The sequence below is a fragment of the Vombatus ursinus genome, unplaced genomic scaffold, assembly GCF_900497805.2.
Source record: "Vombatus ursinus unplaced genomic scaffold, bare-nosed wombat genome assembly UNPS02014799.1, whole genome shotgun sequence".
NCBI lineage: Eukaryota > Metazoa > Chordata > Mammalia > Diprotodontia > Vombatidae > Vombatus > Vombatus ursinus.
Genome location: NW_020954577.1, coordinates 8,372,848 through 8,395,731, shown reverse-complemented (window position 1 = coordinate 8,395,731; position 22,884 = coordinate 8,372,848). Strand labels below are relative to the sequence as shown.

General features: G+C 47.5%; 2 protein-coding genes across 12 annotated transcripts in view; one reads left to right on the top strand and one right to left on the bottom strand.

Annotated features, from left to right (window-relative positions):
• MPP6 (membrane palmitoylated protein 6) overlaps positions 1-6,796 on the top strand; it is an 85,792-nt gene extending 78,996 nt beyond the window's left edge. For all 8 annotated transcript variants that reach the window (XM_027872065.1, XM_027872064.1, XM_027872062.1 and 5 more), the window contains 2 exons: positions 188-316; positions 2,875-6,796. In XM_027872065.1, coding sequence (XP_027727866.1) covers positions 188-316; positions 2,875-3,051 — 306 coding nt within the window. In that variant the 3' untranslated portion in view covers positions 3,052-6,796. The remainder of the gene's footprint in view (positions 1-187; positions 317-2,874) is intronic.
• A 2,409-nt stretch (positions 6,797-9,205) lies between these two features.
• GSDME (gasdermin E) overlaps positions 9,206-22,884 on the bottom strand; it is a 50,625-nt gene continuing 36,946 nt past the window's right edge. For 3 of the 4 annotated variants that reach the window (XM_027872445.1, XM_027872446.1, XM_027872448.1), the window contains 3 exons: positions 21,446-21,641; positions 13,233-13,306; positions 9,206-11,082 (listed from right to left, as the gene is read on the bottom strand). In XM_027872445.1, coding sequence (XP_027728246.1) covers positions 10,849-11,082; positions 13,233-13,306; positions 21,446-21,641 — 504 coding nt within the window. In that variant the 3' untranslated portion in view covers positions 9,206-10,848. The remainder of the gene's footprint in view (positions 11,083-13,232; positions 13,307-21,445; positions 21,642-22,884) is intronic. The other variant, XM_027872447.1, reaches the window with a different exon arrangement.

Below are 22,884 nucleotides of genomic sequence, written 5' to 3'. Positions count from 1 at the left end.
TAAATTTGTAGGTTTCTACTTTTTCTACTCATTTTAGGGATGCAGCTGATCCTACTTGTGCCAGTATAACGTATTAGAATTCGTTTCTAGGTGTCAAATCTTCCCTTGGAAATAACTTCATTTGTAGCCTAAGCTACATATGGTGAGGCTGTATGAATTGGTTCATCATATTCATTTTTTCCTCCAGGCTCTGAAAGTATTAAGGACATCTGAGTTTATGCCCTACGTCGTGTTCATTGCTGCTCCCGAATTAGAGACCCTGCGTGCCATGCACAAGGCCGTGGTGGATGCTGGGATCACCACCAAGCTCCTGACGGTGAGCGAGCTCGGGTGCTGTTGGGGGGAGCCCTTTTCACCAGGTTGTCTGTCTTGTCTCTGGGGCAGATTTGCCTTCACAGACTCCCTGCGAGGGGTGGGTGTGTCGGGACTGTGACATAGGGGTGGAAGCTTGCTGTGCGTGGGCCGTGCTGTCGAAGCATGATACGTGGCCCACCCTGAAGCCAGCCGCGACAGCATCCTTGCTGACTAGCGCAGTGAGAAATAAGGAAGCAACGTTTTAGAGCCAGGGCACATGTCAGTTCACTGAATCCAGCCTCCTCATCTTGTCGGTGAGGAGACCAAGCCCCAGCGAAGCCACCGGAAGCTCACTGAGGTCACCTCACTAGGTAACGTCGAAGCAAGAGACGGAAAGGCAGGCTGACCTGTTATGACACCGCACTCCTGATGTCCCAGCGGGGAGGGACACTTAAGGCCGAATTACACCTTTGTCCCTACTTTCGTGATCCAGGTTAATTTCTATATTTTTATCTAAGGCCTTATGCCTTGATGGGGAGATATTAGCACGTAAACGTCAGGGAATCGGGTCATAGGATTTAAAACAAAAATGTGAAAGATGATGTAGTGTCCATCTGCCTCCCTTTACATCTCAGGAGACTGAGGCTCAGACAGTCACCTGCTAGTTCCGTGGCAGAACTGAGGCTGGACCTCACGCTTTTTGGCTCCACATCCAGTGTTCTTTAGTAGAACGTGGCCTGAAGGCGTGTGGGCTGAGCATGGTGCCCTTGTATGATGTATCCATGTTGTAAAATTACACATGCCGGTGGGACAGACAAAATGCCGTTCACTCGCCGGTGCCTATGATGAAGACCACTGGCTCCTGTCCAGTCCTGGCACCCGCGGTTCTCATGATGCCTCTGGAACGAGGGGGAGAGAAGAGACTTTGGAAATGAAATGTGACGTGGCGAGCAAGCTACTGTTCTTGGGCTTTCTTGCTTGGAACAGGTCTCCAGGCGTGATGTTCAGGCTAATTCTCCCATTTGTTACCCCCATGTGGCAGAGAAGCCAGATTCTCCCACACCCACGAGAATGTTCCTTTGGTTGGTTTGGTCTGTCCCAGAGCCAGTCCATGGCTTACATCGAACATGTCATGGGTAAGATACCACTGACAGTCACTGTGTCTCCTGAGGTCCCGCTGGTTCTGCCCAGTAAGTGAAATTCAGCTTACAAGGCTGCAAAGGGGTCTCCTGGGGCTGCCTGCTTTCTGCTGTGACAGATCAGCTGTGCCTTCAGGGTCCCTAGCTGGTGGGGGGCAAGGCTCGTAGCATGACTATTAGAAATGAAAGGTGTCGTCTTGGCAGGAAGATCCAGAGGAGCACGCGTGTCTGTGTGCCTTCACTTTGAGGAGGCTCTGGAATCTGACCTTCCATAATGGGTGATCACATGAATTGACAGATGAGGTCAGCGTAATTCCTGGAGACAATCTGCCTTCTCAAACCTAATCATCCTGACTTAGGTTTATTTTGGGTTTCACAGCTAGGAAGCACTCACCTTCCTTTTCTCTTTTGTGGAAGGTCCAGAACGAGGATTCTTATGCCCCATCAGATGTCCCCAGTGGCACCAACAGAGTCTTTCTCTAGGGAGTTTGCTTTCTGGTGAGCACAGAGGAGGCAGAATCAGGAAGTGCACCAAGGTGATAGTTGTTATTCCTGTGAGTGATCTCTCAGAGAGGCCCCTGAAGGTGGTGGTATGACCTTGTCTCAAGACCAGTGTTCAGGGCCTCTCTCTCTAACACATACTAGCCATGTAGCCAATCACTTCCTAACTCAGGACTTCACACAGCTCTCAGCATATACATTACAGATGTCCGTTGGTGTGGTCAGAGGGAGTTCCTTACACTGATGAAATTGTAGGTCAGATCCAAAAAAAGAAACCAAAATAACTAATTGATTTGCAACCTCAATATGGTGGTGTCTGATACCTTCAGTAATTTAAGGGCGGTGCCCATCATAACATAAGCCGTGTCTACGTAGCTGACATGAACTGTGCAAACTTCTAGAAAACCAAGAATTGGTTGGAAATGATATGAGCCAAAAGACAGCAATATAAAACGACAATACAGTCTTTGTTGGGGGATAAGTGCCAGGATTTTGTCTAGAAACCAGTCAGCCGTGACCCCCAGAGGCAGGTGCTAAATCGTGTTTCGTGGAGGTCTGGTGAGATCTGGGGAACTCTTCTCAGTCACGGTTTTAGATGCATAGAATAAAATACTGAGGATTACAAAGGAAACCAGTGAATGTCATTGTAAAAATGTTAAGACACTCCAGGCTGCATTTCATGCCAGAGATCAGGAGCGAGTGGGTTCTGTGAGCCCTATGGGTTGTCCCTGGTTTGACCTCTAGGATGTATCAGGGTGAGCTGTGAGGGTCAGATAAGCCTGCAGAGTAAGGGGCACCCCTCTTGTGCATGGGCCAGCCGCTTCCCCAAGGCCTTTTGCCACAAGGCCGTCTGCCTAAAATGTGATCACATCACAGTGGAAGTTGTGTAAAGGACACACTACCAGTATCAACGCACTTCTTTCCTTTCAAATCCATATAGGACACGAACCTGAAAAAAACGGTGGATGAAAGTGCGCGCATCCAGAGAGCCTACAACCACTACTTTGATTTGGTCATTGTAAATGACAACCTGGACAAGGCCTTCGAGAAGCTGCAGGCCGCCATTGAGAGACTGCGAGTGGAGCCGCAGTGGGTCCCCATCAGCTGGGTGTACTGACAGAGGAGGAGCGAAAGGACAGCTAAGCCTTTCTGAGTAAACGTTCACCTAAGAAGCGTGTGCGGAGCTAGATGGTACCTGCCGAGGCGAGGCATTTTTACTCTGTAGACTGAAACATTAGTACACGAATCTGAATTTTTATAGAAAATGTGGAAGGGGAAGTGGACTTAAATATGTAATTTATCTTGATTTTTCTAACTTTTTACAGATAACCTTTCTATTCATATCACAGAGAGAAATGCGTTGAAGCATTTTGTATATGTTTTGATTTAGCATTTTTGCCTTTTTCATCCGAGTTTTCCAATCATTCACTTCAACAGTGCATTTTGGTCTCATATTTTCACTGTGATAATGGATACTTGAAGCAGTTTTTGTAAAACCCTCATTCTAGTTCTGTTGTCAGTTATTCTTATTAAGGGAAAACACTAATTATGAGCTGTCATCCTAATTGAATTTCTTATGAGAGCAGAATGCCAATAACCAGTGCCATAACCAGCATCCCGTCACGTCCCTCCGGGTCTGCTTTCTGCTGTCTTGGAGAGGCAGGGCTGGTTGCCCATCGTATTTCACACAGACAGTAGGTCCCCTTCGTGGTGGTGGGGGCCCTCTGCTTCAAGGCCAGCCTTTTCCCAGCATTCATTGTGGTGAGAGGAGGTACTGCTGCTCACCTGTACCTGGTACAGCGTGGCTAGCAAGAAGAGGTGTCCCCAGGGGGAGAGAGCCCTCAGGATTCAGGAAACGGAAGCTTAGGGCAAAGTATTTATTTTCACTAGTGAAAATTTCACTGATAAAGAAAAAAACTTTATTTATAAAGCTTTTTATTATGATATGGTCAGCAGTTATATTTTACATCTGTAAATTCCTGTGATATTTAAAGATTCTCTTAATTTTCCATTTTGAGGTATTTGTGAGTGAACCTTGTGTTTATGAGATGTGATATGATGGGATATTCGTGCTGTGTCGTGTTGAGAACCATATCCATTGAATAGCTTGTGAAAGGTGAAAGGTATTGCTCGATGCTCTAAATAGATGTTCTTTATGCAGCACGTTTCTGTTATGAAATGTGCTTTGTGCTTAATGATGGGGGGCGAGTGTTTTTGCCTCCTCGGACTCATTCACATCATCATATGCAGATTTCTACATTCACATTGGTACGCATAGAAACCCTGCTGCAGACACGTAGAGAAGGATGCAGGCAGCCAGCCAGACGCTTTCCTGGGGCCTGGCGCTCTGTGATCACTTCAAAGGTGAGGATAGGTGCCTGAATCTCACTGGGTTTGAGGGTTTGGGGGCCGGCGAGGTGACTGCTGAAGATTGCTTCCCGCACGGCACCAGGAAAAAGAAGACTCTGGCTGGGACCTTGTAAGAAAGATGGAGACTTCCACTGATCGCCTTAGGTTTCCAAGGACCAAGATGTGCACAACGGGACAGGGTACAGATCACCTAAAGTAGTTACATAATTCATTAAGACCCTGTGCTAGCCGAGACTTCAATTGCTAGTTATTTTTTCAGGTCCTGTTGTTCTCTAGTCGTAACACACAGATCCCTTTCTTGGTCTTAGGGTGGGTATTTAACATCTCCCAGAAAATATTCTCTAAAATAGTCACAGTGTTTAATAAGTATCTATTTCCACCAGTTTCTTGTCTTCTCACAACACAAGTCAGGGGACCTGTTTAGAGGTAACTCTCTGTGATTTTAGGGTTTCCGTGTTTTGTATTTTTTAAGATGGCAGTGCAGTTAAGCTCAATCACTTTCTGATATAAAATGCAGCAAAAGGGAGATTGGAATTTGTCCCCTCTCAGGGATGCGTTGGCCTCCTAGGAAGGATGGCCTGGTGGGGCAGGGACTGTCTCTGGGGTAGCACCAGGACGGAGGTAACTCTGGACTCATGGATTAAGTTAGCCGACATGCTGCTTCTTCATCCCGTCGTAACGAGCTGCACCAAGTATCTTTAGAAAGCAGTCTGTTAGGAGGGATGCACTTCTCTTACTAATGGTGGATGTGCCTGCATACCCACCTTCCCGAGAAGTGGGCTTGGAGCGGTTTCATCTCCTTGGCTTCCTTTGCTCTCAGTTGTCACAGTGTCCTAATCAGGGATGGAAAACGCTGAACATGTGGCTTTTTTAGGCAAGATGGCCACAAGGACGGGGCTCAGCCACCTGGTGAGTGTCTGGGGACCTCACAGGGCCAAAGGGAAGCCCTGAGGGCCAGCCCACCTCTGCTCCTCAGCATTGTGACCTGGACCAAACCCATCTGTAAAATGAGGCCCTTCTAGCTCCACACCCTTGATCCTAGGGTATGTCTTTAGGGCACTCCAAGAGCCTCCTTTCTGCGAAAAGGGAACCAAATTGTGGGTTTCCTTCCACTCCCTTTAGGATTGCCAAACCACCTAGGGCCATGCCTCACAGCAGAGCAGCTCCCATATGGTGGGCCCCCCAGTCACCTGATGAGGACTGTAGACCCAGAGGGGTTGGCCTTCTGCACTGGTGTTGGAGGCTTCTCCAGGGGCCGGCTATCCAAATGGTTCTTGGAGGACACATGGATGTTACGTGCCCTTGGGAGTAGAGCCAGGAGCTGTAGGGAGCTTTGATGATAAGGGAATGGTTCGAAGTGATTCCAGACGCTCTGTGTGAAGGGCCATCTTGGTAATGGGTTGGAAGGCTACTTGGGACCAGATGCTGACTTAATCTGGAAGGAGTCATTGAGATTGAAGGTCATGTATTAGAAATCTCCCTTAAATGAGGAGAGGCAGCAATGTGGACCATCATGTTTTTATCAAGTGGGAAATAGAATTTGAACGGTCTTTTGAAATATATAAACAGCCTCGAAGATGATTTTCCTTGGTGAAGATGCCATTGGCCCATAGGAGGAGCTGTGTTTGGACCAAAATACCTTTCCTTCTGGCAGCTAGCTCCATTGGGACTTCATTGTGGTGTGATGTGGTGTGCACTCATGCCAAACTGTGCTTGCCCCTAAAATAGAAATGGTGTTGTCCAATGCAACAATCAGTGCAGTGATTGACCCAGACCACACGAGGTGTTGCTTTTTATTGCAGCTGGCTTGTCAGTCTGAATTTTTATTTAAAACAGCAAACAAATCAGGGCATGAAGCATTTCCTGAGGAGAGGCAATAGCCCAGGTACGGGAAATCAGGTTCACAGCCAGGTTGGTCTGTCTGGGCTACTTTGACGTTTCATCATGAGCCATAGAAGACATCCCCTTCCCAAAAGCTCATGGTAACATCGAGCTAATTATGTATCAGCATGTACCATATGCCAAAGGACTCTCTTCACTCATTAGGCAGGACCACAGCTTCCCGGGAAGGAGCGATGGCCATGGGCTCATGCACACTTGTTAACTGATGAGGCTTTGCAGGTCAAAAGCCTTGGAAACTGGCCAGAAATAATCCATCATCTCGCCTGCTGTTTGACTCCTGACACCCCCAGTTTGAGGGTCTGGATTCTTTTTCTTTACCCAAAACCTAACATTGTTGTATTTAAATAACTGTCAGGGGTTCTGAAAATTATTCTGTGCTAATGAGGAGGAGGCAGTTCTGAAATTCTATGTAAAGAGATAACTGCTCATTTTTTTCAGATGTTGCCATGTTTCATATACATACTGTGTGTATGTATATGTATGTACACACACATATGTATCATCAGATTGTATAAAATAACCAAATTCTATCTCAGAACTGATGTCCCATAAAGTGTCTCATGCATAATAAAATTGAACATCTAATCCCATGGCTGGTGTTATAAAACTTAATTACACCAGAGTTCTTGGCTTTGCTGAATTCCTGTCTATGGTTTTGAAGACTCTGGTACTGCCCGGATACAGGTACTCATCTGACTTCTGAAGAATAGGTGGGGAAGAAATAACCCAGAAAGTATCATTACCTGTAACTTTGAATTTTTAATCAGCAATTAAGAAAAAAGTGACAAGTTACTTTACTAGGAAATGGTCATTTTAATGTTGTGATAAAATGCCTTTGAAATGAGAAAGGGCCGTGGTTTGGTTTGGTTTTGTTTTTTTTTTAAGGTAGTTGAGGTTAAGTAACTTGCCTAGGGTCACACAGCTAGTAAATGTCAAGTGTTTGGCCTGAGGCTGGATTTGAGCCCAGGTCCTCCTGACTTCAGGGCAGGTGCTCTGTCCACTGCGCCACCTAGCTGCCCCTAGGGCCACGTGTTTAGAGCTGCTCTTCTGTTGGCCCAGGGGTTTATGAAGATTGTCAGATAGACTGATTGGCTCTCCTGGTCTGGGGCTGGGGGTAGGGGTGGGGGTGAAGACTTTACTTGATTTTCTGCCTGTGGTGGGTGTTATGTACATGTGTGTGTACACACACACGTGCGCATACTTCTTCTGCGTTTCTTCTTCTAATCTGATCTCTAGGTTGGATGGTGTTTGGTCATTGACCCTATTCTGTCTCCTGGGTTCCCAGGATGGGCTTTTTCCAGTTAGGAAGATGATGCTGGCAGCTGCTGCAGACCCAGCTCTTCCCTCCCCCTCCCCACCCCTACGCTTGATCGAGAGTGTTTCTTTTCTGGATCAGCTGTGTGAAGTTGGCCTGAGTCTGTTCTGATAGGTTTGGAGTTCTAATCCTGAATTTTCTGTGACAAGACTGAAGCTTTCTGTCAAGTGAGGCTATTTAATTTCCTCCTTCTCAGCAGAGGGTCATGTAGTTTTTTTTCACCTCTGAAATGAAAAATCGTGATTCAGAAAGCACTCCCTAGATTTGGGGTTGGGGCATGCGGAACTTGACCCACCCCCCGTGATTCTCTCCTGGGGCTGATGCAGTCATTTTCGTCATATCCCTTTGCTCTCCAAAATGCGTCTTTCCAAACCTGGGAATAGGTGCTTGACATGTACCATTTGGACGCCCCATATTTAATCCCATAGCAGCCCCAAAGATGCAGGCCTAGGAGATGCTGATCTGGCCCGTAGTACATAATCCCTTCTGGAGCCAAAGCCTTACACCCAGAAATAAACGACTCCTCTGTCTCTGTGTTTGTTGTGAATAACTCAGGGATAGTCTAAGGAACAGACTCTTCTTTCCTCGTCCTGAAATTCTTTCTCTGCAGCCATGGAGCAAAGCCCTAAGGTGCGTTCTGGAGAAAGCAGTTTAGCATTCAAGGTCAGATTATGACAAATGGAAGATTAATGTAAAATTAGGTCAAAATGCAGGCAACTAATATTTTCCCTTTTTTTGTTTTATTAAAATATTTAGACTATTAAATATTGGGGGGGGGGGGTCATGAGATGGGAGGGTATTCCTGAAATGTGCCCAGCACCTTGTGATTATGATTCATTTCCTTTCTCCTAAGGCCTGGGCTGGTTTCCTGAATGTTTACCTCATGGTGGCAGTTGCCACATTCCTTATACCTCTTAGGAGCTGCCACCCCCACCACTGGCTCTCCTGGCCCTAAGGCCCAGCTTGGGTTGGATCAGAGTTCTTCAGTAGCCAACTTTATCCCCTTTTCCCTTTCTCTGCCTCCAAGTCTTTGCTAAGTGGAGACACCCACAGGTGACATTAACGGTGCTTATGAATAGCAGGACGAATGACTCAGGCTCAGCCAGGGTTGGTGAGGGTGGCGCAGAGCCCGAGTCAGAGGGAACAATTTTTAAAATGTGCAACAACTGTGGCATTTCCGCCTGCACCAGTCCGGGGGGCTCTGTGCCTTTGTAGGCCCCGAAACCAGCTCCGGCACCATGCAGTTGGTGCTTAAGAAATGCTTGTTGGTTGGCCAATTAGACCAATATCAGAGAAGCTTCCCATAAACTTTACATTAGTTGCATGTTTCCACCTTAACCATGTAAAAGAGGTAGCAATAATTAACTCGTTTTTCAGTTTTCCAAATTATAATAAGATCAGTCACTAATTGTTGCCACTTTAAAATGCATAGAGGTTTTGTTTGTTTGTTTTTTTTAACAAAAGGATGAGAATTTAAACTATAAAGGTGTATTAGCCTTCTAAGTAGAAAAGTCCTGTTTAGTAAACTGAGGTTCACACGGTCCAGGTGAGGAATGGGGCGAGTTCACAGGCTTACGGATTTAGGGCTGGAAGGGACCTTGAAGGTCACCTGGTCAGAATTTCATTAGACAGATAAAAAGAGGAACCAGTTTGCCCTGAATTCAGCAACAGACTAAGTGGCAGATTAAGTCCAAAAGAGTTTTTTTTAATTAAAAAAAATTTTTTAATTAAAATTTTTCTCCATGTATTTTAAATTGAAATTCTTGCCCCCCAATGTTTCTATAAGGTTGGCTGGAAAGATAGAGCCTCTGGTTCTTTTTTTAAAGAGCCAGCACTCCAGACTTAGGGCATTTTTGTTTTAAGGTTCATCGAGGATGCTGGAAAAAGCTTTGGGATGTTTCTTCTCCTTGACATTTCTTTTCATGTGTAGTTTTACATTGGAAATTAAAATGCATGTGCTTTATAATTGTCTTTTGCACATATGTGGAAGAGAACAGTTTAAAAACTGAGGACAAAAAGCTCAGCAGCCCCAAGACCCGAGTGTGAACACACTGCAAGAATCTAGCCATTCCAGTGTTAATAAAGTCAGCTGCTGCTCCTTTCCATCCCGGCTCCCATAGAAGGGAGACTCTGATGTCGGCTTTGCCCAAAGACGAGCCAAAAACGAGGGTTTTCCATTTTACAAAGTCCCTTCCTCCTCCTCCCCTTTCACACATTTTGTGTCTTGTTCACGTGTTGTCCAGAGTGCAAGTTACAGAAATGTACAGAATCTATGAGATTTACCTGTTCCCAATGAAATATTTTTGTACATACAAAGAAATAAAGACTTATTATTGGAAGAGGCTGTGAGCCTTTTTTCCTCCCTAGTCACATGTAGTAACTGAAATGGGCTGTTCACTTGGTTAGCAGACAGGCTTTCTTTGCTTGGGTGGAACCTTGACCCCTGGGAACTGCACCTGTCTCCGACTGCAGCGTGGCCCAGCCTCAGTCTGGCCAGAGGTACGGTCCCATGGGCCAAGCAAGGCAGCCCAGCTCAAGGAAGCCTCGTCACCCTCAGAAATAAAGAAAGCTAGACTGCTCTGAGCCCCAAAGGCAGGCAACTGATCCCGTGGGTGACCAGAACATAGCAGGTCACTTTGAAGAGACGTCACAACAGAGAGACAGGCACGACAGTTTAGGATTTCCTCTGATGTCCCCCAGTTTTATAAATTAAACATCTGGAATGCTGTAAACTGTATGTGTGGCTCACATGGTCTCCATCATACACCAGCAGGATCAGAGAGAAGGCCAGGACTTTGCTGGGAGGTTGTTGGACAAGGAGCTGTGGGAAGCCTCTGCCCACCCCAGCTCCTTTATCCATCACCACCAGAAGCAAGTCATCTCAGTCAAAAAGCACAAGCAGCCTGTTCCTCCTTTCGAAGGTGGTGGGGGAAAGCAGACAGGTTGGCAGCCTCCTTGGTGGCCTCAGAATTCTCCTGCTTGGATGAGAACCACCTGGTTCCCCTCTCTGTGCTGGGCCCCAGCCCTAAAAGGGAATATCGTCGATGCTGAGAGGATATCTGCAGACAGACCTTTCTGTAATGTGTTTTTCTAACAGGTGAATATTTGTGATTCTAATATTAAAAATGTTAGGAAGCTTTGTACTTAAAAAGGGAATGCTGCTGAGTTCTCTTATAAAAGGAAGCCCTAAGTGGGGAAAAAATCGGCTTGTTTTGATTTGTCTTAGGAGTTCAGCTTTTTGGATGTAAGAGTTTCTGAGGAGGCTCCCTGGAGCGTGCAGGACGCAGACGCCCACCACTAAAGTGCCTGGGGCCTTACCTGACAGCCTCACTTGTCTTTTCTTTCTAAAGCACAAAGTCCATTCAGGATTATATAAAGAATGAGGGGGAGATACTGAGGCTTCTTCATAATGAGGGCCTTCACAGTCGCCTCCCTTCGCTCCAGGCTGATGTTTGAGAGAGCAAACAATTTCTGCACAATCTCAAATCTTTCTGCGTCATTGAGAGGGGCCAGGCTCGGATCTCCGAGTTCAGAAGAGCCATCAGCAGATGTCACTTGAGGCTGTAATTAGATCCACCCATTAGAGAGCTAATGCATTTATTTCCTTAAGTCACGAAAGAGCAGAAAAATGAAAGTCATCTACTTTTTAACAACCGTCTAGTCTGAGCCCCATCATTTTACAAAAGAGGAAACAGGCTGGGAAGATGAGCTTTTCCAAAGTCTGGCCGCTGGCCAGACCCCCTGTTGACCCTGACCTGGGGCTCCCTCCACTGATACAGATCCGAGGGTCACGTTTAATGCAGGAGGGATCTTGGCCTTCTGGAGTGTAACTCTTATTTTGACTGAGGCCTGGAGAGGTTGCTGTGGTAAGCTAGCCAGGAAAGGGCAGACCTAGGGTTTAAACCCAGACCCTCACTCCCAATCCAGGCTCTTTCAGTTCATTTATTCTCTGCTGCCCATCCTGGGGTAATCCCCGACTCCTCCCCACAAACAGGGCACAGGAATGTTTTTGTAAAAATTTGTACGAAATGTTCGGTTTCTCCATGGCTCAGTCATCGTCACACGTGGAAGCAAAGGGAAAGATGATGATGGGGATCACACCCCCAAATGGAATTGGTAAGTGGAGGTGAAGGCCAAGAGGTCTTTGAGTAAACACTTTTTTTTTTAAGTACTTTGCTAAGAGATTAGATTACCTTGTAAATGCTGAACACTTACCTACCCCCTCCTCTGGGAAAGCTGTTACTAGGTCACCCTCCTTTGCTCACTCAGAGCAGAACCCTGAGAAGGCCAGCAATTCCCCGGCTCGGGTGACAGTGCACAGAGCGCTGAGCCTGAAGCCAGCGAGACCCGAGTTCAAATCCAACCTCAGACTCAATAGCTGGGAGATCCTGGACAATCTCCCTCACCTCTGCCTACCTCAGGCTTCTCATCTGTAAAATGGGGATGATAAAAGCACCTCCCTTCCAGGATTTTAAGGATCAAATAGATGACGGCTGTGCAGTGCCTAGCACAGTGCCTGGAGCATAGTAGGTGCTTATTAATAAATGCTTGTTCCCTCCCTTGGGTGGTGCTCAGTGACCAGGGAATGAATACAGAATATGGAGGGAAATGCCAGTCACATGGCCAGCTATACTGTAGTGGCCCTCTCTCCTGGGCTAAGAGGCCCTGGTGATCCTTCCTAGTTCTATAGCGTTCCCCGTGTTGCTGAGCTGCTGTTTGTCATGCATGCGTACACACGTGAGCTCCCTACAAGCAGAACCCCCCAACACCCTCCCCAGCTTTCTGATGTCCTCAGGGCTCAGCACTCTGTTTCGCACACAGTAGGTGCTTTCTGAGTGCTTGCTGACTTCAAAGCTCAGGCACCACGTCCTCCAGAATGCCTCCCCATCACCCCGGTCCATCTTGCCTTCCTCGAGTTAACCTGCATTTACTGATGACATTTACTGAAGACGCGTTGCGTCTTCCCCCTCACCCATGTAGAGCACACGCTCCTTAAAGGCCCAAACGCCTTTTTTAAACAAATCCCTTGCACACGGTAGGTTCTAAAAATGCTGCTTGGATCAGGGGCCACGCACATGGCTTCCTCCGTGCAATCAACAAAATTCTTATTTTTGTCCTGGGGCAAATTGACCCCAGAACCTGGATTTACTTTCCTGGCCACCCCAGGCCACAGCATCAGCAATCTGAGATCTCCCTGGCTTCACCCTCCCCCTCCAGGGGAGCAGCCTCCAAGTTTAGGCACTTAGACCCAGGTTCCCCTTGTCAGCTCAGCTCTTCCCGTTCCAAGTGGCAGAGCGGAGCCAGGGGACCCCATTAACGGGGGCCACCTACTGATGCTGCTTTATCAATGACCCATGTTGAAAGGCCAAGCTTCCCCTCAACTCCCTGGGGATGAGCGTCTGTCTGACCCCCTCTGATCTGATGACGTTTCCTTAGGGGACCAGACTAATGTCATTCTCCAGAGAACTAGCTGGCCAGTCCTGAGCACGGCAGAAATGCCAGGCCACATCCCCTCCCCGAGCCGTCTTGGAACGACCTGGCTTCCCACAGAGACTCATTCAGAGTCGTAGGTCCTGGGTTCAAATCCTACCCCTGCTGCTTCAGCAAGGGACTTTGCCTCTCGGGCCTCACTCTCGTCATCTGTTGTCCTGGATGGCCTCTAAGGTCTTGGGCCTCCCCCCCCACCTCGGCTCCCAAGGTTCCTTACTTACCAAGTGACACAATGCCGGTACCATGTGTAGCTTGCAGCAAATGCCCATCAGGGTGGGTGTGTTGTCTGGCATCTCTACAAAGACAAAAGCCAGAGTCACTGACAAAGGAAGACCACATCCTATGACTGTGCAATCAGACTGAGGTCTTGTTCTGCATCTGAGGCAGGATTCAAACCCAGGGCTTCTCCAGCCCTGAAGCTAGCCAAACAGGGAGGTAGCGGCCTGCACCACACTAGGTGTGGCAGGTGCCGTCAAATCAGCAAACATTTATCCAAGGCTTACTGTGCTATAAACGCTGGGAACACAAATACAAGCAGAAAGCACCTGTCCTGGAGAAGCTTACATTCCAATGAGGAAGGAAATGCATCAGGAAACTGGTGAGAGGGAGGAGACGTAGCCACATGGGGAGGGAAAGGGGCGTGGGCATGGGAGAGAACATCCAGAGACAGGAGGAGAGGGTGAGGATGGACCTAGAGTACGTAATAAGTGGTATAAAGGGCAAAGAGAATCAATAGAACGTCAGAAAACACGATTGAGTATCCCACTCACACAAATTATGTTAGGACCTGCTAGGGAGTGGCAGCTCCTAGAAGGGGGCCCCTGTTCCCCTAAGGAGCCACAATCTACAAAGTTATTCTGGGCCACCTGGAATCTTTGTTTTTATTCAAAGTTCGGAGGAAATAGAGAAAGAGGAAGGAAACAGAAACGGGCTTCCTCGCCATCTTTCACATGGTGACGCTCACCCACGAGTGATTTCTGAGTCCTTCTCATCCTCTTGCAATAATTAACAGCTTTATTTATAAAAGGTGGCTTCTCTAGGGATGGTGTCAACCCAGGATAAACACCTGGAGGGGAGGGGAGGGAAGAACCAGCAGCCTTTCCCTGCTCAGTGTGGGCAGAACCTGCCCTGGGTTCTTGGGGACTGAGTTAGGGAATGCAGGGGAGCGAAGAAAGGACCCTGAGCTCCTGGGAGGCCTTTCCCAAGCTGCTCTAGGGCAGCTCACCTTCCCCAGTACCCCTCTGGGATCCTATAGCAGCATAGGGCTTCTGCTGCTATGATGGACGGACCCCTAAGCAGAGCCGGGAGAAACTCTGGTGTACCGTGGGCAGAGCCTCAGGAGTGCACCCCCAACCTCCCAGTGGGTCGTACTTCCACTAGAGGGCATGAGACTTCATTATAACTCATGCCACTTGCCTTATCACAAGCTCAAGCCATGGAGAAATTCTCTGGCATCAAAAAATGAGGACATTAAAAAAAAATTTAGTATCGTACCCTTTGTACCCACTATGTCTTATGCCCTAGGAAGCTCCCTACCTTTCCTGCGACGAGTTCTAGCTCTGCCCAGCATCCACCCCCTAAAATAGGAGGCAAGAAGCATGAGGGTTGTCTGGAGTGACAGGTGCACTTTGGAGGCAGAAGTGAGAGACCCTGAGACTGGCTCTGCCACTAATTAGCTCTTTCCTCAGGAGTCATTAATAACTCTTCTGTTCCTTAACAGGGCAGTCGTGAGTTTGGAATGAGAGAACAGATGGACTGTTCTGTAATTTATCTCAGATTTACGTAGCACTGGACAGCTCCCAGTGTTCTTTTCACACACATTATCTCATTGAATCCTTATGATAATCCAGTAAAGAAGGCAGACAATAGTTTCCCCCAATTAGATTTCAAGCTCTGTGAGGGGAGGGAGTATCATCCCTCTTTTTGTAGCCTCAGTACGTGCTAGGCAATTAGCAGGCATTCAGCACTTACCTGGCAGGGTTGTTGTGAGGATCAAATAAATGATGATGTTAACTAAAATGGCAGTGCTGGCTATGTGCTTTACATGTATCTCATTTGAGCCTCACAACTCTGTGAGATATGTGCTATTATTATCCCCATTTTACAGATGAGGAGACTGAGGCAAACAGGTCAAGTGACTAGCCTAGGGTCACACAGCTAGTAAGTATCTGAGGCAGGATTTCAACTCAAGACTTCTTGACTCCAGGCTCGGCACTCTGTCCACTGACTATAAAGCCCTTTGGCATGGTGCCTGGCACAGGGCAAGCACTAGGTAAATCTTAGCTATCATTCTTATTTGGATGGTGATTAATTTATTGATGGATACTCCAGTTTTTAAAGCTAAGCAAACTGGAAGCTCAGGCATGAAATGACTTGACCAAAGTCATTCCCAAAGAGGGAGAACTTTGAAGGGTTAATGAGTCAACAAACTTTTCCCATCCCCCCTGAGGACCCATGATTCCACAGGTAGAGGGAAGTCTCCATATTTAAACTCTCTCCACATATAGAGATCAGGAGCATCTTCTAAGTAGAGAGCTGCCTGGGGCACTGAGAAGCTAATGCTTACTGCTTGTGTGACTGAGTAAGTCACCTTCTCTATGCCTCAGTTTCCTCATCTGCAAATTGTGACAGCTGATCCCTAAGGAACTTTCCATGGGATGGCTAGGTGGCGCAGTGGAGAGAGCAGTGGCTCTGGAGTCAGGAGGACCTGAGTTCAAATCTGGCCTCAGATATAACACTCACTAGCTGTGTGACTCTGGGCATGTCACTTAACCCCAGTTGCCTCACACACAAAAAAAAAAAAATGGGGAAAAATAAAGGAACTTTCCAACACCAAAGCTATGATCCTATGAACTGCCCAGGGACCCAGAGCCAGCACCTGTCAGAGGTAAACTTCAAACCCTAGTCTTCCTGATGCCAGCATGAACTATCTCCACTTTGCATTGTGCCTCATGTAGAAACAGAAGGTGTCATTATTTAGGAAATAGAAAAAAATGAATATGCCAGCCCATTCATCATTCTAACATTTCTTGTGTATCCCAGGAAGACATAGAGCATTCTGATGAATTTAGTGAGCGGGAAGCAGAGACAGAAGTGATGGGTATTAATGAAAGAGCCTTAAACCAGGACTGACCTTCAAAATCACTAACATCCACATAATAAGGGGCTGCTTCTCAGAGCAAATGAAATTTGTTTTCCCTCAATTTCAGTTTATACTCCAATATCACTATCTCACTGAAGCACCTGATGGACAGAGCGTCAGCATCTAATAATAATAGTAATAATTTAAATCATCAAAAATCTAATAAAAATAATGACTTGCATTTATAAAGCACTATAAATTAAAATATTAGCACCTTTGATCCTCTCATTCCTATAAACTGTCTCCTGGGAGGGCCATGGGCACTGGTGGGTCCTGCCAAGCTCAAAAGACTTCCAGGACAGTTCTGGAGACAGACTGGCTCATCCGAGATCAGAGTAACAAACTCAAACTCCTAGATTTCCAATATAATCTGAGGTACACTGGCCATTGAGAAATGGCATTTTTTTTTAAACCATAGCAATTCTGAAGACCGTCTATTACTACTGCATTCAAATAGTCAGTAGTAACTAGTATCTGTCCTGCTTTGTAAATGTCATATCTCATTGGACCCTCATAAGAACCCTGAGAAGTGGGTACAGTTGTGACCCCCCATTATACAAATGAGGAAACAGGCACACTGAAATTAGGTGACTCACCCATGCAGCTAGTAAATATCTGAGGCAGAACTTGAATTCAATTATCCAGCACTTTATACATGACTCCACCCAGCCATCCAAAGTCACATTCTGTCTGCCTCTTTTTGTATCTCCAGAGCTTGGTACAATGCTTGGCACACAGCAGACCCTTGAGAAATGTTAAATGATTGATTCTAGCAGAGGTTTAAAGATCAATGCGTGAGCTGAGTAGAGAAGCAGGATCACGGAGAAGAGAGGATCACAGATTTTGGAGCTAGAAGAGACCTAAAACGAAGCCTAGTTTTCATTTTACAGGTGAGGAAACTGAGGCCCAAAGGGGAAACTCAATTATGTTCAAAATCAGCAAGAATTTATTTATTTTTGGTACATAACTGAGTTAGGATTTATTTATTTATTTATATTTTACATTCCCCCACACACACACACTTATGTGTAAATTTGTTAAATTTTGTTCAAAAAATTTTTTGTTAAATTTTGTTAAAAAATTTTGAGTTTCAAATTTTCTCCCTCCCTCTCTCCCTCACCTGCCCCCTCCCTGAGATGGTAAGCAATTTGACTTAGGGTTATACATGTGCAATCATCAGCACGTTTATCAAGCAGCGACTATGTGCTACATGGGCAGCTAGGTGGCGCCATAGTACATAGAGTAGTGGGCATTGGAGTCAGGAAGACTCATCATCCTAAGTTCAGATCTGACCTCAGACACATACTGTGTGACCTGGACAAGTCACTTAACCCTGTTTGCCTCAGTTTCCTCATCTGTAAAATGAGCTGGAGAAAGAAATGGCCAACCACTCCAGTATCTCTGCCAAGAAAACCCCAAATGGGGGCATGAAGAGGCAGACACGACTGAAATGAGTGAATAACAACCAATGTGCCATGCACTGTGCTGGGGAGCCAAAGGCATAAATGAAAACAGTCTGCCTTCAAAGAGATCAAACCCATCAGGGAAACAAGAAGGGCCAGAGGCCAAATGCAGGCAAAGCTGTATGTGCAAATAAGGGAGACTGGGGGAGGGGGATGGACAATGGTCACAAAGCAGAGAGTGCAACCAGAAAAAGGACAGAAGCAGCTGAAGCAAAGGACAAGGGAAAGAGGACTTTTTGGTGGTCTGGGAGTGGATGGGGGCAGTATGGGTGGAGTTGGGGGCTGGGGAGGAAAAGGTCTGGATCCAAAGGTCTGGCAGGGAGTGGAAGGGAGACCAGAAGGGCTGGCCTGAAGTGGGAGGGCCAGCAGAGCACAGGGTGTGGAGCAGACCCAGACAGAGCACTGAACTACAGAGCAGTTAGCCTTGCGATACTAAGCCAAGCCCCAGAGAAAGCCCCCCGGGCTTTTGCAAGGTCCCCCATACCTAGAAGGCTCTCCCTCCTGCCCTTCCCTCCACCGCACCCCTTTGGCTTCCCCAGTGCCCTTCACCACTCAGTTCAAACTCTGCCTTCTGTAGCTTCCTGGTAATAAGTTAGAATTTTCATAGCTAAGCACTTTATAAATATGCCCTGTTGATTCTCACCACCACCCTGGGAGGTACATGCTATTATTCTCCTCATTTTATTTTTTTTTTATATTAATTTATTTTGATTTATCAACAATCACTTCAATAAGCTTTTGAGTTTAAAATTTTTCTCCCCCTCCCCAAGACAACATACAATCTGTTTGTTTGTTTGTTTTTGGTTTTTTTTGGCTAGGCAATGGGGTTAAGTGACTTGCCCAGGGTCACACAGCTAGTAAGTGTTATGTGTCTGAGGCCGGATTTGAACTCAGGTCCTCCTGAATCCAGGCCTAGTGCTCTATCCACTGCACCACCTAGCTGCTCCTGACGGTGCACAATCTGATATAGGCTATACATATACATTCCTAACCCCTCGTTTTACCAATGACGAAACTGAGGCAGACAGAGTTGGATTTGGAAGTCTCTAAGGTTGGATTTGAACTCGGGGTCTTTCTGATTTCAGGTCCAGCACTTCATCTACCGTGCTATCTTGCTCCTTGCCCCCTCAAATAGCAGTGCCATCTTCTCTAGGTTAACTTCCCTCTGCTCTGCACGTCTGGAATGGACCCAGTTGTTTACGTGGTCTCCCCCCTCAGAACGTGAGCTCCTACAGGACAGGGACTGATTGCCTGCCTTTGCATCCCCAGCCCTCAGCACAGTGCCAGGCACACAGCAGGCACTTAATTAATGCTAGTTTGATTGAGACCCCATAAGTAGTTTGATCCAAAGTCCCACAGGTGGTATAAGCTTTTGGATCCGGCCCCTCCCCACTGGGCTGCCCAGCAGAAGGTAAACGCTAGGCCGCTGTGCCCGGAGAGGGGTATTCCAGAGCTCCAGGAGAAGCCTTAGAGGACGAGCCAGGTAAAGCCACAGTCAGACTCTGGGTACAGCAGGCTGCCCAGATCCTGAGTAACTGAAGCCAAGTCAATACTGGCCCCAGGGACCTAAGGAGTTCATGGAGCAGGACAGGATGTCAAATGCAACACTATGGATGACAAAGTCCCCCAGCATATCAATGGGGGAATGGGGAAAAACAAAATCTTAGACCCCAGTGAGAAAAGCCAGAGACATGACTTAGCCAAGGTCACAGAGCTACAGGGGAGCCTGGCTAGAGCCCAGCTCTCCTCATTCCTGGTCTGGTGTGATCTGCTAACCCACTCTACACACACTGCCTCTATTCTTGGTTCTCCAGGGGGGGAAGGACCCCCCAAGTTTCCCTAGTGATGCCATGGAGGGAAAAATCCAGGGAGACTAAGGAGGCCCCCTTTCTCCCTTTCATCCCTTCTGAGGGGATGAAAAGAGAACAAAATTTCCTTTTAGAAGGTGCCCAGTGCTAAGAGAGGCGTCTCTTGTTTTCTTAGCTGTCTCTGTGGGCTGGGAAAGGCGCCAGGGGGAGTCCCTGGCTGTCCCTCTGTGGTGGCCTGATGCTACGGCTCCATGCCAGGGACCCCAAGCAGGACAGCCCCTCAGGAGGGGGCCCGCCAGGAGCTGTCATGACGCCTTTCCTTGTTCCCCCATGGCTGGCATCCTCCCTCCCAGCCTGCCTAGTGGTTAACTGTTCAGCCTTTATAATTACTGTAGATGAGCCATGTACATTCATATATGTACTTGTAGCCTCCAATAGAATGTAAAACTCCCTGTGAGGAGGAATTACTTCATTCTTTGTATTTGGCTCCCTGACACCAACTTTGGTGCTTGGGACTTAGCAGGTCCTAGGTAGATGCTCACTGACTGACTGATCTCCTTGCAGGAAGCCATGCTGTTCTCTGTGCTGGGTCCTTCTTCCTCAAAGCTGCCTGGGTGAGGGGCAGCTGGATAAACACAGTCTGAGGTACCTGCAGCTATACCTGAGGTACCTGCAGCTTCAGTGATGCAAGCAGGGAGCAGTCCCCTCACCAGTGGCCCAGCTCAGGTCCCCCAGCTCCTGGGGTCACTGAGAGCCCCTCCTCAGGATGGCTCAGAATCACTCCCTGATTTGGCATGGGATGGCATTAGGGCGTGGCTACAGGGACCTGGCTTTTTTTCCACTGTGGGAAGGGATGGAGATACATCCTTAGAAGGAAGAGAGGAGACAGCATTCCTCTCTTCTAATGAACAGACCCACCAGCAGTGGGTGAGATTAGAGAGGCAGATTTAGGCTTCACATCCAGAAACACTGCTGAATAATGAGAACTGTCCAAGAACGGACTGGCCGGGACCTTGGGTTCAAATTCAGGTTCTACTATTTACTACCTATGTGACCTTGGGCAAGTTATCATATGACCCTAAGCCTCTGGTTCTTCATCAGTAGAGGCCTGCAGGGTCCCGTCCAGTTGTAAATCTATGACTGCAAGGTTCAGTGGGAAGAGATTTGAAGTACCTGGGTTCAAATCCCAGCTCTGTCTCTTACTGCTATGTTGCCTCAGTTTCCTCATCTGTAAAATGAGCTGGAGAAAGAAATGGCCAACCACTCCAGTATCTCTGCCAAGAAAACCCCAAATAGGGGCATGAAGAGGCAGACACGACTGAAATGAGTGAATAACAACAAATGTGCCACGCACTGTGCTGGGGAACCAAAGGCATAAATGAAAACAGTCTGCCTTCAAAGAGATCACACCCCATCAGGGAAACAAGAAGGGCCAGAGGCCAAATGCAGGCAAAGCTGTATGTGCAAATAAGGGAGACTGGGGGAGGGGGATGGACAATGGTCACAAAGCAGAGAGTGCAACCAGAAAAAGGACAGAAGCAGCTGAAGCAAAGGACAAGGGAAAGAGGACTTTTTGGTGGTCTGGGAGTGGGTGGGGGCAGTGTGGGTGGAGTTGGGGGCTGGGGAGGAAAAGGTCTGGAGCCAAAGGTCTGGCAGGGAGTGGAAGGGAGACCCAGAAGGGCTGGCCTGAAGTGGGAGGGCCAGCAGAGCGCATGTGACCTTAGATAAGTCACATGTTACTGGACCACAGCTTCCTCACCTGTAAAATGAGACGACCTTCAGCATCCTTTCTCACTCTGATCTCATTAGATACGATAGAGGGATGGATTCCTTTCACGTACGGGTTGGACCAGTCGGCCAACTCTCAGATTCTGTGATAAATCTATGATGTCCTGCCCCTGGGATCTGTACATTCCAACTCTCCTACCACAGTTAGAATGGGCGTGGCAGAAGACCCACAGACTGAAACCCAAAGTCAGTTTTCTAGGCACAGGGCATGACTTTTTTTTTCTTTCCCATACCTGCCAGAGCACTGATGAAGAAATAGATGGTGGACAGCAGCTCCCGATTGCTCTGAGTATCCGGCCACACCAGCAAATCCTTCTGCACTTGGAGTCCCGCCAGCCCCAGGAAGGTAGTGAGCTGCCGCTGCTGGACGTGGCTCAGCTCCGCGAGTGTGGTCAGCTGGGGGCTTCCGCCTGTGAAGATGTCATCAAGCTGCAGGTTGAAGGAAGGCAAGACAGCAGATAAGCTGGCAACCAGATGCTTGTTCATTTCGAATGCAAGCAGCAGACGACTCTGGCCTGGAATCAGGGCTAGGAGACTGGCAGCTTTTGAGAGCTAAGAAATATCAGCACGGGTTCTTTCCGTGCTCCCTGCTTCACACACATGCACACCCATGCACACACCCTTCCATCTATAAAAACATACAACGTGAATATTTTAAAGAGTGTGACTATTTTTAAATAATCAAACACTGGCAAGAAAGTTTCCCTTATGGAAATTATAGGTTTGAAAAAAACATTCCATAAGCATAATCCATTTAAGAAAAGAAGGGGAGGGGGTGACTAATTTTCTATAAGGAAGAAAGATACAGAACAAGGAAGAAACCCCCAAAAAGCGTGGCTACAGAACCTTCCAAATTGGGCAATGGCAGCTGATGGCGAACATGAGGGCATTTTGCCTTTGGGTCTAAAACTCACAGCTCTTACTAGTTTTAATAACAGGACCCTGGGGCGGGGGGGGCGGAAATCTGAATCCAGCTAATCAGTTCCTCTGGAGAAGAGCAGCCAAAAGGAGGGGGGGGGGGGAAGCCGGTTAGAATCCCCTCAGGTCCACCTCCAGACCTCAGTCATATCTATTTACTAATGGATTAGTGCATATCACTTCCCTCAAGCCCACTGTGCATTGCAGCCCAATTACCCTCTTCTTGCTCTCTGTCCACAACATTCCATTTCCCACCTCTGGGCATTTGTACAGGCTGTTCCCCAGAAATGCTCCCAGCACTTCACTTCTGCCTCAACGCTTAGCTCAAGTGCCACCTCCTCCAAGAAGCCTTCCATGATTCTCCCAGTTCTTAATGCCCTTCCCCCTAAAATTGTTTCGTATTTAAATGTTTTGCAAACACTTCTCTGCATTCATAGAGAGGCAGTGTAACAGAGAGAGCTGTCCTCAAAGCCAGGAAGCCCAGAGTCGGGTCCTGCCTCAGACAGACTGCTGTGTAAATTCTCAGGGCTCTGGACGAGCTTCCCAGTGACAGAGAAGGTGCCAACCTGCACTGAGAGAAGGAATTTCCTCCCCTGGAAGTTCCCTCTACCAGTGAGATCACAAGACTAGATCCAGCTCTCATCTGTGTACTTATCATCTGCAAAATGATGCCCAGAGACCCTCTGGGACCCCATGCAGCTCCAGGGCTAAGATCATCTGGTTGCCAGGCTGAACCTCCTCCCACCCCAGTAGA